The sequence below is a fragment of the Lycorma delicatula genome, chromosome 2, assembly GCF_047948215.1.
Source record: "Lycorma delicatula isolate Av1 chromosome 2, ASM4794821v1, whole genome shotgun sequence".
NCBI classification, from domain to species: Eukaryota; Metazoa; Arthropoda; class Insecta; order Hemiptera; family Fulgoridae; genus Lycorma; species Lycorma delicatula.
In genome coordinates this window covers 40,547,393-40,559,853 of record NC_134456.1, presented here as the reverse complement: position 1 = coordinate 40,559,853, position 12,461 = coordinate 40,547,393, and the positions used below count along the sequence as shown (strand labels likewise).

Sequence of the window (12,461 nt, the reverse complement as noted above, 5' to 3'; positions counted from 1 at the left end):
TTATATTAGTTTTATACTTATGTAATTCAGTTTAATCATATACGTTACATTATATGCTTTATTAAGTTCAATTCTATGTTATCGAAATGCCAAGACGATAACAAATTAAATAATTCAACAATCAACAAGGCGTTGTTTCAACGTTTCAAAGATTTTATGCGAAAATATTGCTTGAATCAAAATATACATTGCGTAAAAATTACATAAACAATTTACCTGCATATTCTGGAAGAAATGAACTGAAGGATAGCATTATTTAGATCTCAGCTGACAAAACTACCAACATTTGTGGCCGTTACATTGTGAGTTTATGTGTCGGTGCATTAAAATAGAGGTCTCTTCTACCTATTTGGTGGCCTGCAAACACCTGGAAAAGACAAATCATTCTACGATCGCCAGATTCGTGAATGAGGATATTAAAAAAATATTTCCTGAATCTTCTGCAGATGAGACTGTTTATATTTCTCTCAGATGCTGCTCCCTATATGATCAAAGCAGCCAAAGCTCTCCAAATATTTTATCCATATTTGATTCATGTAACGTGCTTTGCTCATGGAGTACATCGACTTGCTGAAGAAGTACGATTCACGTTTGGGAATGTAAATAAACTGGTTTCATCAACAAAGAAAGTGTTTCTTAAGGCACCTGCTCGCAATAAGGCCTATAAAGAAATTACTAGTTCCAAAATAACATCATATCACGCAGGGTTAGCAATATAACATTCTTAGCTTTAATTCATTTTCCAGTGCGACTGAAAACTCTGTCTGCAGGCAGAAATGAGTGGCCAACGACATGGAAAACTAGTAGCAATTGTTTCACATTTTTGGGAGCAAAATTCTGAAACTATAAACATTCCAACCACGGTTGTGTTCTTTTTTGCCCCCCTCACCGCTAAAGTCACAGGTAATTCGAATTTCTGTAATAAACTCTGTAATTTGAAGTTTTGTTACGCAGTGATACGATGCTGGTTATTATGTTAGATCCTTTATTATAATCGGCTTCATTCCATTCATAGATGAAGTCATTTTCTTACAATCGTATAATGGTCTCGAGTAATAAGCAAAAGATTCTCCCTTTCTTCTTTCAATATATAGTAAAAGGCTTTGTATTTGTCGATGACCATCTTTTCCTACAAGAAGTCGCTTTAATATAATATATTTCTCACACGTTTTATTTTTTCCTTCAAAGAAATAAAGGTTGAAAATTTGTCAACCCATGGCCTACTAAAACCAATGTTGAACCGCGTTCTAAATATATGACAAAAAAACTTTCTTTGACCATCATTCTTTAATTATTATGAAGCATTATTATAATGTAAATAACATTAGCAACACTATTTTTAGATAACAATGGTGTATCAAAAAAGGTCTTCCGGCATATTTAATCCTTTTCTCTCTTACAAACTTTAAAAATAAAATATTTTGTGGACAAGGAACAAGCTCCTTTTTTGTAAATAAGAGTACGGTTTTTTTTTTTTGGTTGGAATACTGGCTTATTTGCCAGTATTTTGTTTGGAGCTCCCTATTTGTGAAAAAACCTTGGGCTTTATTCATTTGCAAAACCTTTAGAAAAATATAAAACATGTAGGCATATTTAATAAACTGAAAATTTATTATTAAATCAAACGTTTATCAAATTGTACACCATTAGAAGCCTTATAGAGAATAACCAAACATAAAAAATAATAGCATAGCCTTACACGAGAAAGTTGCTATAATTAAGCTATGCATCTACCAGTAAAAAACTGCGTTAAGATTGTTTCGGCAATAAGAATAATGTTGTAAAACTGATTTCTTAACTGTAGGTCTACACCTTTTTAAAAAGAAAAAATCCTAAAATCACAAACAGCTTAGTCTTTTCTTCATATTTCGTTTCCATAGTCTTTCGTTTTTAAACTTTTTCCTTTAAATAACTACTTCAGAATAATACTACAGTTCAATTATTAACTATTATTATTAAAATAACCACATTCTAATACTTCTTATATCTATAATTCTAATACTTTTTATATCAAAACGTGGACACCAGTGGCGGCTCGCGTATAGGCACTGTATTAGCTTAATGTCAGTAGTCATCACCCAGTTTATGAAAAAGATACAAAGATCTTTTTGTATGTACCTGTGCGCTTCACAGTTCCAGCGGAGTGGTGTTTGGTTGTTGTGCGCATGCGCACATAAAAAGCTTCATGCAAGGCTACATGGGAGAGAGAGCACTGCCGCTCCCCCAATGCCGACCCAGCGGTGCTGGTGGAAGGTAACATTTTGTTTTCTACTTCGCGTGTGTATAGAACGTTACTTGTTCATTTCCTTTTCTAGTTTAATCGGTGGAAGAAATATGAAAGTTGTTTAGTTGTTTCAGTAGTGATCGTTCAGAAGATGAGAAGATGACGGAAAGCAAAGCTCTTTGATTGCCAAATCTGTACAAAAACAGGCTTGAAAGGGAAATGAGAAATTAATTAGTATAAACTAATTATGTTTTTGTTTCTGTGTACATAGAAATTTAAATTAAGCACCACTGGAATATAGTAAATTTACCATTTTATTATTTATTTGGCTAAACAGACTATTTAAGCACATTGTGCTTAAAATCAGTGTACCATATTATTGAATGTGATAAAAATGTAGAATTAGATTTTCCTGCTTCCAGTTATTATATTTCATTCATTTTTTATCGGTTCTTTTATTTTACAGAAAACTTTACCATGGTCTTGAAAAGGCCTAGAAAAAAATTTTCTGGAGCAGCATCCCCACTAATTTTAGCTACGAGCCGTACCTGGTGGACACTAAGAATACAGCTTGCAACTTTCAGCTCAATAATTACACAACCTCAACAAGGGTTCGAGCCATGCGATATCATCTGTGATTCAAGGTTAACTGGAATGTTAACCTTTATCTGGTTTTGCAACAAAACGGCAGTTTTATATATGATTTTTTAAGGATCTGCCTGGTTTTAAATCGTATGATATTTACGGTGCATGTACAAGATGGTAAACTATTAGAAAATGCAAAAGTGTAAAAACTGAATCTAAGTTGTCTTGTAACTATATAACATATATATTAGTTATTATCATTATTAAAATATATCTTAGATATAAATTATAATATATCATTACAATTTTAAATAGTGGTAAAATTCTTTTTTATATATATATATATATATATATATATATTTTTTTTTTTTTTTTTTTTTCAACAGAGAATAATTTGCCAAATCTGAAAAAAATTAATAAAACTACAAAATTAGCAAAATAGTAAAGTGTAACTAAATAACTTTTTTCCGGGAATACGAGCATCAACTGCCATGGTCATTAGCTTTTCCCCGAAAAACAAGGAACATAAATCCTGGTGCTGGCCTGCACCTCTTATTCCAGAGTGTTCCAGGCTGTCTGAACCTTATGAAATGTTATCTTCCAATCCATCTTGGATATATATCGGAGAGGATTCTTTACTGCCGGCATTAGATGATACTGAGCCAGTAAGCAACATAGTGTGGTAAGCATTGCATGGGGCGGCTAAAAAGCTCGCTCTTTCTTTTAGGGGCCACCGAGCTCTCCGGGGCTCCATTGATGTTTGTCCATCACTCTTTCTTCATCATCATATCGTCTTCTTTCCTGATTCCTTGAATAGGAATTTTCTCTATTTCAGCGTTTACCGCTAGTGCATTATGTTTAAACGACTTGTGTTGTTTAGTTTACTTTCCTTACAGTTTTACCGGTCGGGAGCTAATTCTCAGGTCTGGAACAACTTCTGTTGGGAGACATCTGCTTTTGGATGTGTTGGTTTTGGAATAATTTCTGTAAAGGACATTTTTTTCAATTTGTCATTGATGATACGTTTCAACATGTTTGCTAGATCTGGTGCCAGTTCAGAGATTGTGACTTTTAGTTTAAAGTAATCTGATGGGGCTGCAACAACTTGAACATAAGATGCAACATTTAGTGACTTTTCTAGCTTCGATGTAGCTGACGTTTTAAACAGTCTTTATCTCTTGGATTGCGAATTACTTCTTGTAAATTGTACTGTTTCACGATCTTGCAGAGTGATGCCCATGGCGGTTGACACAAACCGGCGGTTCCCTGCACGGGTCACCACAAAGATAGATCTTAGTGCATCACGCCGCTGTATGTTCGAATTTCTGTTATCCAAAACACTGCAACAGTGATGAGTGGGTAAACGTTTTAATGAAAACCAGCGTTTATTTTTCTCATACTTCTACGTTGCATCGTGTGTTCTGTCAACGACATGCAACAATTCCTTGTCCGTAAGAGTTCCTCTACAATTTCGTCTTCCGTGGTGTTCAAAAAATCCCTTCACACAACTAATCCCTTGAAGGTATTTAAAGTACCATGCGGTAACACCTCAAAGTTTATACGTCCTATCTTCTTGACCTTGAGTAGCGGCAATGATTGTAGGTCATTAACTATTATGATATATAGACTATTTAGTGCTATTTAACAAAAAAAAAAGGCATATGAATAATAAATTGCATATCTAACATTTTTAAATATTTTAACTTTGTCTATATTATAAAAAATATATATCTAGGTAATATTTATTTGTCTTTTATATAATTGTAATTTTAATTACAATTATAAAATAATCTGTATTGTTTTAATGTGTTTTTTAATTTATTTTTTTGCAGATGAAAGAATTATAACTGATGATGTATAACAAGACATCTTATAAACATATTTCTTCAATTAATATTAGCATTATCAATTTCTTTGATTATATTTATAACGGTATATATATATATAAAGGTAATCCCAATTTTTTAACCGACTAGTTTCGCCCGAGAACTGGTAATGTTGTTAACTTATGTTTGTTCCCATAAATCCGATCAATTACAATTAAATTTTATCAAACCAAGTTCATATAATATTTTATTAAATGTGTCTGGGAAGTACATAATAAATTAATAATTACATGTGTTTTCCGTAATTTTTTATATATATACGTTTTTAAATCTAATACATAAGTAGTATGAAATGTTAAAATACCATCAAAACAACTGAAACATTTATTTTAACTTAACGTAATATGAAATAAAATTAAGATTAACTTTTTATACAAACTGTTAACGGAATACTGACCTTTTATGTTGTTTTTTTTTCAGACGGTTTTGTGTTTTGGTGAGGACCCGACCCACCCGATAGGAGTCAGAAGACCCAATCAAGCATACAGATGGGAGATAGAAGACCCAATCAGCCATACAGATCCTGTAAGTGACATACAGAAAGTGACTTACCTGAATATACCCGTTGGACTTGACCCACCGGACATGACCCAAAATATGTGAACCACCGGACGTCACTCACCGGACATGACCCGCCGGACGTGACCCACCAGATGTGACTCACCAGACGTGACCCACCGGACTTGCCCCTGGACTGGACTGTGGACTGGGTAGTGGAATGGACCAACTGAACTACACCAACAAGCAGAACAAGATTAGCGTACTGAATTACCAAACTTGACACACCTAACATGACTCGGTTAACTTCAGGACACGACGAACTTCAGATCAGGCGAACAGAGGATCCAATCCAGCAGACATCATCTTTAAGGTTAATATTATTGTTAAAATTTAATTGTAATCTAAGGTTAATATTATTGTTGTTATTATTATTCTCCATTCCAGCATACTACTATAGAGCTATTAGAGATTACCATTTTTAATTCATAAATATAGTATCATTAATACCTGAAAAACCGAAAACATGTGATATGGGAAAATTAATCATCACACATTAGTTAAATCGTATTATAACTTATTTTGTATTAGAAAATTAAAATAAAAAAAAAGGTAGTTGTATTAAAATTTTGATGGTATTCTAACATTTAAAATAAAAAAAAATATATATATACATTAATTTATTGAAAGAAATTTCACTGAATAAGTGTTTAAGCAAATTAATTTATTATGTATGAACCCTCAACACATTTAATAAAATAAAAAAAATTATGTGGACAAACAAAAATACTATCGGCCCACAGATATAAGAAAACAAAGCTTGTCAAATTAAAAAAGTTTTTTTTTAATGATAAATATTGTCTTCCATTTTTAGTTTTATTGAAAATTTTTCCTATTCATAAAATATGGTTTACATTTTATTTTTACTCTAAAAAGGTGTATGTATATATATACATGCTCATCACTGGACAACTAAAGAACGACTAAATCTTTTTTTCTTGATGCCCATTACGTATATCATTAAACAAAAATTAATAAAAAAGATAATTGACTGGCTGCTCTGATTCCTGGCATTCATTGATACTCTTTTTTGCAGAACAATCATTCTCTAGTTCACTCATTTAAAAGCCTTCTTTTTAAGTATGATCTCACTTAAAAATTTATTTTATCACCTTTATTTTTATGATGTAATTTTTTGATCCCCTCACTTATGAAAAGAACACAACTAAATTGCAAGAGAAACATTAAATCACATGTCAATTTCAATTTCATGATATATTATGATATTAAAAACAGAAATTTTATTTTGCTTATTTATTCCTTTTCGTAACTATTCTACCTAAATAAATATTCATAAAATGAAATTCTAGGAAAATAAAATTTTGAACAGCCCACAAAAAAGAGAGATCATGAATTTGAATTAATCTATATCATTTCCTATTAGTAAGGCTGAATAAAAAAAGTGTTATAAATAAGCTCAAAAAAATAAAAATAAATAAAATAAAAATTGGAAATGATTGTCTAGAATATGTATTATATAGAAGGTCCAGACATGATTTCATTACCAAAACACTTTTTCATTTTTCTAAAATCATTAATCATATAAAAAAGTACACAGTCAAAACAAAATTTCCTGATATTATATTTATTTATTTCAGTATCCTACAAAGATATTATAAAATATACTGAAAAGGCAGTAGCCAGATTTGGACCAGAAACTTCAGGGTAATGAGAATGTTATATAAGTTTATAATACTGATCTTTTATTTCAAAATGTGTATGTTGCAATCTGTTAAACTAGGGAACAATAAGCAACCCCCCACCACACCCTACCATGTCACAATGTGATGAGGATGACGTGGAAATATTTAAAAAATCAGATATGTTTATGAAATTAAATTGTTTCTAATAACAGTTGCTGACATCTGAATAATGTGTTTTTAAAGAAATCAGTATTTGTTTTTTTTTTACATATGAAAAACGAATCTCTCAAATATAACCAAAAAGATCTTATTTTTACTTTGCTCGATGAAATGATTAATTTCTACCCTTCACTAAAATAAAGACCTGTAGGAAAAAGTTTATCCACATTTGATTTTACTTACCCCATTGAGTTATTTTTATGTAAACATATCTATTTCTTAACTTTTTTCAAAAATAAATAGTACCTGTGGTAACAATCTGCAGTGATAGCAACTCCTGGATTATTGTTGTAGAGAGGAATTGTAAATTTAAGTGTACTTGGAATCATACCAGGAACTTTCACTACTGTCAGGTAAAACAGAATAGGGCGAGCCCGTCCTGAAATACTGAAAAGAAAACTGTTAGAATTTTACAATACAATTTAATTGTGTACAGAAATATTAAACAATTCTGTTGTTCTATCTAGAATAATCTAGGATAAACAACAATCAATTAAATCAAATGAAATATCACTGAAATGGAAATGGAATATCTCTGAATTCAATTATTAACTCGGACACTGCCTTTGAAATTATTTGCTCTGTCATTTAGCTTAAAACCCCACAATATACTATATTATTAGTATACTATATTCTATAAGGTAAAAAACTTGGTCTCTTAGATCTCATAAGGATAAATGTAGTAGGTTGGTGACCTGACAGGACTACAAAAACAGCATAGACAGTTTTTTTGCTACAATCTTTTTTTCTCAAGAATAAGATACTTCCCATGTCTGGCTTAGTAGGGAAAATCAATAGTAAAATGGTGTTTCCAACTGTCTTTTTTATTAGGATATCAGTAAATGTACAAGCCTACATAATTTTTTTGGAGTTATTAATCAATTAGTTTGATGCTTATCTCTCTTTTGTTTTGTTCTTGCTGATTTTAAAACTGCAAACTAAAACTGATTTTTAAAAGCAAACATGTTGTTTTTTTAGAAAATTTAGCAAAATACATCCTCAATTATCTGTTTTAACATCTGACTTCTCTATGCCATTTAACGTCTACATTACCCTGTATTGCTAAATTAACTAATAGGCCAACCAACCATCCTTGGTTCACTCCACAACTTCTCTCTTCTCCGATTCACTCTTCATAAATCCACCAAAATAAAGTGACTATTCAACTCTTATCAATCTGTTCACCAGTGGGAATGGTTGTAAAATGGGCATCATTATTATCAAAATAAGCAAGTTTAATTATTATCTCATTTTGCAACATTTTTTCCGTGAAACAATTCCTGATACATACTACCTCAATTCAGTATGACAAAATAAAATAAACAAAAATCTCATGAAATAGTTTGAATCCATAGTGAACTAGAAGAAAGAATTAATATCATCACTTATAAATAATTGATGGATTCAAATTATCACGACAAAACATGTACCAAAGTTCAAATACGCTACGATTCGCTACGTTGAATGATTGCAGAAAAGAAGATATACTTGGGATAAAGCAGGTTCTCGTACATTTATGACAGATGTACAAAAAAATACCAGGTTTACCAGCTTTGTAGCCTGGAGGTAAAGGACACCATTGCCATTTTTGTTGGAAATGGGTTTGAATGGTTCATATAGTATTTTTGGCACTCTTTCCAGAGGTATACAACACTATTTCCAGTTGAGAACAATAAATGAGTTTGCTGATTTTACTGAGGTAAACACCAAGTGTAGATATCATTGTATACCTCTTAGAACAATTAGTCTAATAACATCATGTGCACATGGTGTTTCTACCTCTAATTTGTATCTATAACAAGTCACAAGGTGACATATGATAGAAGATTGAATTTTATAACATACAATATTGTTGTATTTCAAAATATTTTACAATCATATCAAATAAAGTAATTAATTTTAAGTCAACTATAATGGTATTCATTTCATATTAGTGCCTACCTAAACTTTCTAACATTCACAATTCTAATAATTTTATAGAAGTTTTTTCTAAATAAACGTTTCACTATTATTATTATTTATTAATTATTATTATTAATATTATTATTAGTAATAATAATAATAATAATAATAATAATATTTATTCTCTTGAATGGGATATGTTTTGTTAAAATAATAGTTTTTAATTAGTGTTTTAAATATGTTAAAAAAGATAAAACAATTGAAATATCATGGGCTGAAAAAGTTATGCCCTGGTTAATAATAAATAAATGAAGTAACATCAAATCAGGATGAAAGTGAGTAACATTTTTCTACTCTTAGGTTTAGTCTTCAGTTAACATAAATGTTTCAATAGCTGTTCAAAGAAACTCTTAAATGCGCTAATTTTTCCTAATGCTTGTATTTTTTCACTAGAACAATTTAAGTAGTTTTGATGATGTCAGAGTTTCACTGGACTGCACAACCTGGTGTTTTACGTGCTAATTACAACTGTACTTTGGCTTACACCCAAAGATTAGGCCCCCTGTTCCAGCTTTGACCTGTTACAAGGCTAGTAATATGCAGCTTATCATGAAATTGATTGTTGAATAAATAAAATTGAAAAATTAGCTTTTAAACAAAATATTAAATATATGCTCAGAATCATTGGTTAGTAAATAAAGAAATCAGAGGAAATTTTTTTATAGAAATTACATTATAACATTCACATTATCCATACTGTGGGTCACAGCTGGTTATAATAACAATAATATATATTCCTGTTTTAATGTGGGTAATTTTATCCTGGCATTTGGGAAGAATCTTACTGTAAATGCTTGTATTGATCTTATTAATTCTTGTTTTTGAAGGCTTTCAATATTTTTATTTTGAAATTGTTAATTTTAATTAACAAACATGTTAAAAAATTGCTGTAGAAAATTAATGTAAATGAACCATATCCTTTATTTACAAATGAACAAGCCCATAAGGAAACCTTAGCTTCTCCCAACTGCTCTCAAAATTTTAAGTTACAGAGTCACATTTGTTAGAAAAGACTTGTATTTAAGTGACTTTGAAAATACTTCAGAGAAGGAAACACATTAACCTATTTGAAAGGTATAAGTAAAACAATTATTGAAGGTCAAGGTCAAAAATGACAGAGAAATATTGAACAGAGACTTGTAATATTAGCATACAGAAGTACTTATCTGGTGAAAGCAATCAAATAAAAAGGGCAAAGTGGCTGCAAAAGAAATTATGCCTCCATATATGTGTATTACAAACTGTTACCAAACAATTACTGAATTACAACAGAATGACATTTTTAAGGCTTCAAGAAGGTGTCACAATTTAAAAACACAGTTCATTACGTCCTACACTCAAGTAACACTATAAGAAAGATATAGAGGTACGGATGTACAAAATTAAAAGAAAATTCTTTTCATTATAGTTTAAACATAAATGATGTAAAAATAAGGGTGTGTAAAGTTATGTTTTTAATAAACATATCTAATACATAGTTAATGCAATTAAAAAAACAAGAACCTGGAGGAATTGTAGAAATAGACAAAAGAAAATGGCATACATCTGCTATGAAACACCCGAGGAGATAATTCAAAATGTTATTCAACACATAAATGTTATCCTGAATAATAGAGCTATTCACACTTGAAAACTAAGAAACCATTTTTAAGTCCTGATTTAAGTTGTATTTATTTTATCAACAATTCTGTGCTGAAAATGAAATAGGTAAAGAAAAAGTATCAAAAAAGTGGTTTTACATAGCCATATACCTGCGATACCTGTGATTCGTATCTAGCAAAATTAAAGGGTGAATTAACTTCAGATGGTAAAATATTTATTTAAAATAATTATGAATTGCATCTTAAGGAACCATAGAAGTGGTATGACCAAACAGTAAAGATACTCAAGATGCAAAGAACAGTAAATGTGTTGGCAGCTGATTTACAAAAATGTTTACAACACCTCTGTTAACAAACATCTAAAAGTTTCTACTGCAGGAAGTTGCAGACATTAATTTCACAATTTATGACATGGTGGTAATGAAATATCTTCTTGGATTCTAAGATAGGCTGAACAAAACATTAGCAATTAAAAACTGAAGAAATAGTATTATGGGCAGACAATTGCTATGCCAAGAACAAAAATTTGTATATGTTTTATCTATATTTTACACTGACATCCACAGATAAAGTGTATGAGTCATAAATTCTTGTTAAGAAGACAATAACGCTTATGGAAGAAGTAAATGTCTATGCACTGATAGAATGAAACAATGAATTTTTACAGATACTGACACCTGGGAATTTTCGCTGATATTCAAAAAAGTATCTTTGCAAAATGGAATTATATGATTTCAAGAATTTTAAATCACTGTACAGTAATACATTTCCATTTATTTACACGAAAGTTTTTAATAAACAGCCAATAATCCTGTCATAATTGGTTCACATTTAAGATCAGCAAGAAAATATTGATGAATTATTTTATATATTCGAGATGTTGGCGAAGAATTTCTCTCAGTTAATGAAAAAACCTGAGAAAAAACCAGGTCAAGTTTACTTGATGTACTTGATGTCTTTAGTCGATCTGAAACGGATATCACAATTAAAATACAAAGACCTGTTAATTCTACTTAAGTATTTACCATCAGAGTGTTATCTGTTTTATCGAAACATAAGTAACTGCAGTGAAGTAAATGATTTCCCTGAAGAAGAAAGTGATGAAGACTACAGGAAGTGATTATTTTTAATGAAAGATTTAGTTCGGAATATTAGTTTTATTAACAAAATTGTATTCATTTTGTAAAATTTCTGCTATATTATAATTTTTTATTAACTGTATTATTTAATAAAATATTTTTTCAAAATAACTGTAATTTTCTTCAGATTTACTGCCTTTTTTTTTACAGATGGCAGTAAAATGGACATGATGACAGAATTTATTTAAAAAAATATATATTAAGTAATATATATTTAATATATATTAAGTAAAAATATATATTAAGTAAATATATCACATGTCCATTTTTTTTTTTAATAAAGCAAAAATTAATAAATAAGCACTTACATCTATTTAAGTATACCTAAATAAAGTATTTTAATAGCAAACATTATGTTGGAAGATGGTGATGAAAAAAGGAAATTAGTACAACCAAATGTCAAAACTTCAAAATGCAGCTCTATTATAAAATTTAAAAAAAGGAGATGGTGTCCTTTACCTCCAGGCTACAGAGATTTATTTCACCTAATGCAAGGTTAAACTTCATTTTAAATAATATATAAGAAAAGAAAAACTGAAAAAAGGAAAGAATTTGAGTAATGGATTAGTAGATAAAGCAATTAAATTTTCTGTGTTATTAAAAGATTTTGATAAAAATTTATAAAAAAATTCAAGAAAAAAGGT

General features: G+C 30.0%; 1 protein-coding gene across 12 annotated transcripts in view; it reads right to left on the bottom strand.

Moving 5' to 3' along the window:
• The window catches only part of LOC142318748 (prolyl endopeptidase FAP-like), a 77,685-nt gene that overhangs the window by 54,760 nt on the left and 10,464 nt on the right, over positions 1-12,461 (bottom strand). For 4 of the 12 annotated variants that reach the window (XM_075355165.1, XM_075355164.1, XM_075355171.1 and 1 more), the window contains one exon: positions 7,362-7,494. The exons of 6 other annotated variants lie outside the window; for them this stretch is intronic. In XM_075355165.1, the coding sequence (XP_075211280.1) occupies positions 7,362-7,494 (133 nt within the window). Of the gene's footprint in view, positions 1-216; positions 368-7,361; positions 7,495-12,461 lie in introns of all 12 variants that reach the window. 2 more of the 12 variants (XM_075355172.1, XM_075355173.1) reach the window with 1 other exon arrangement.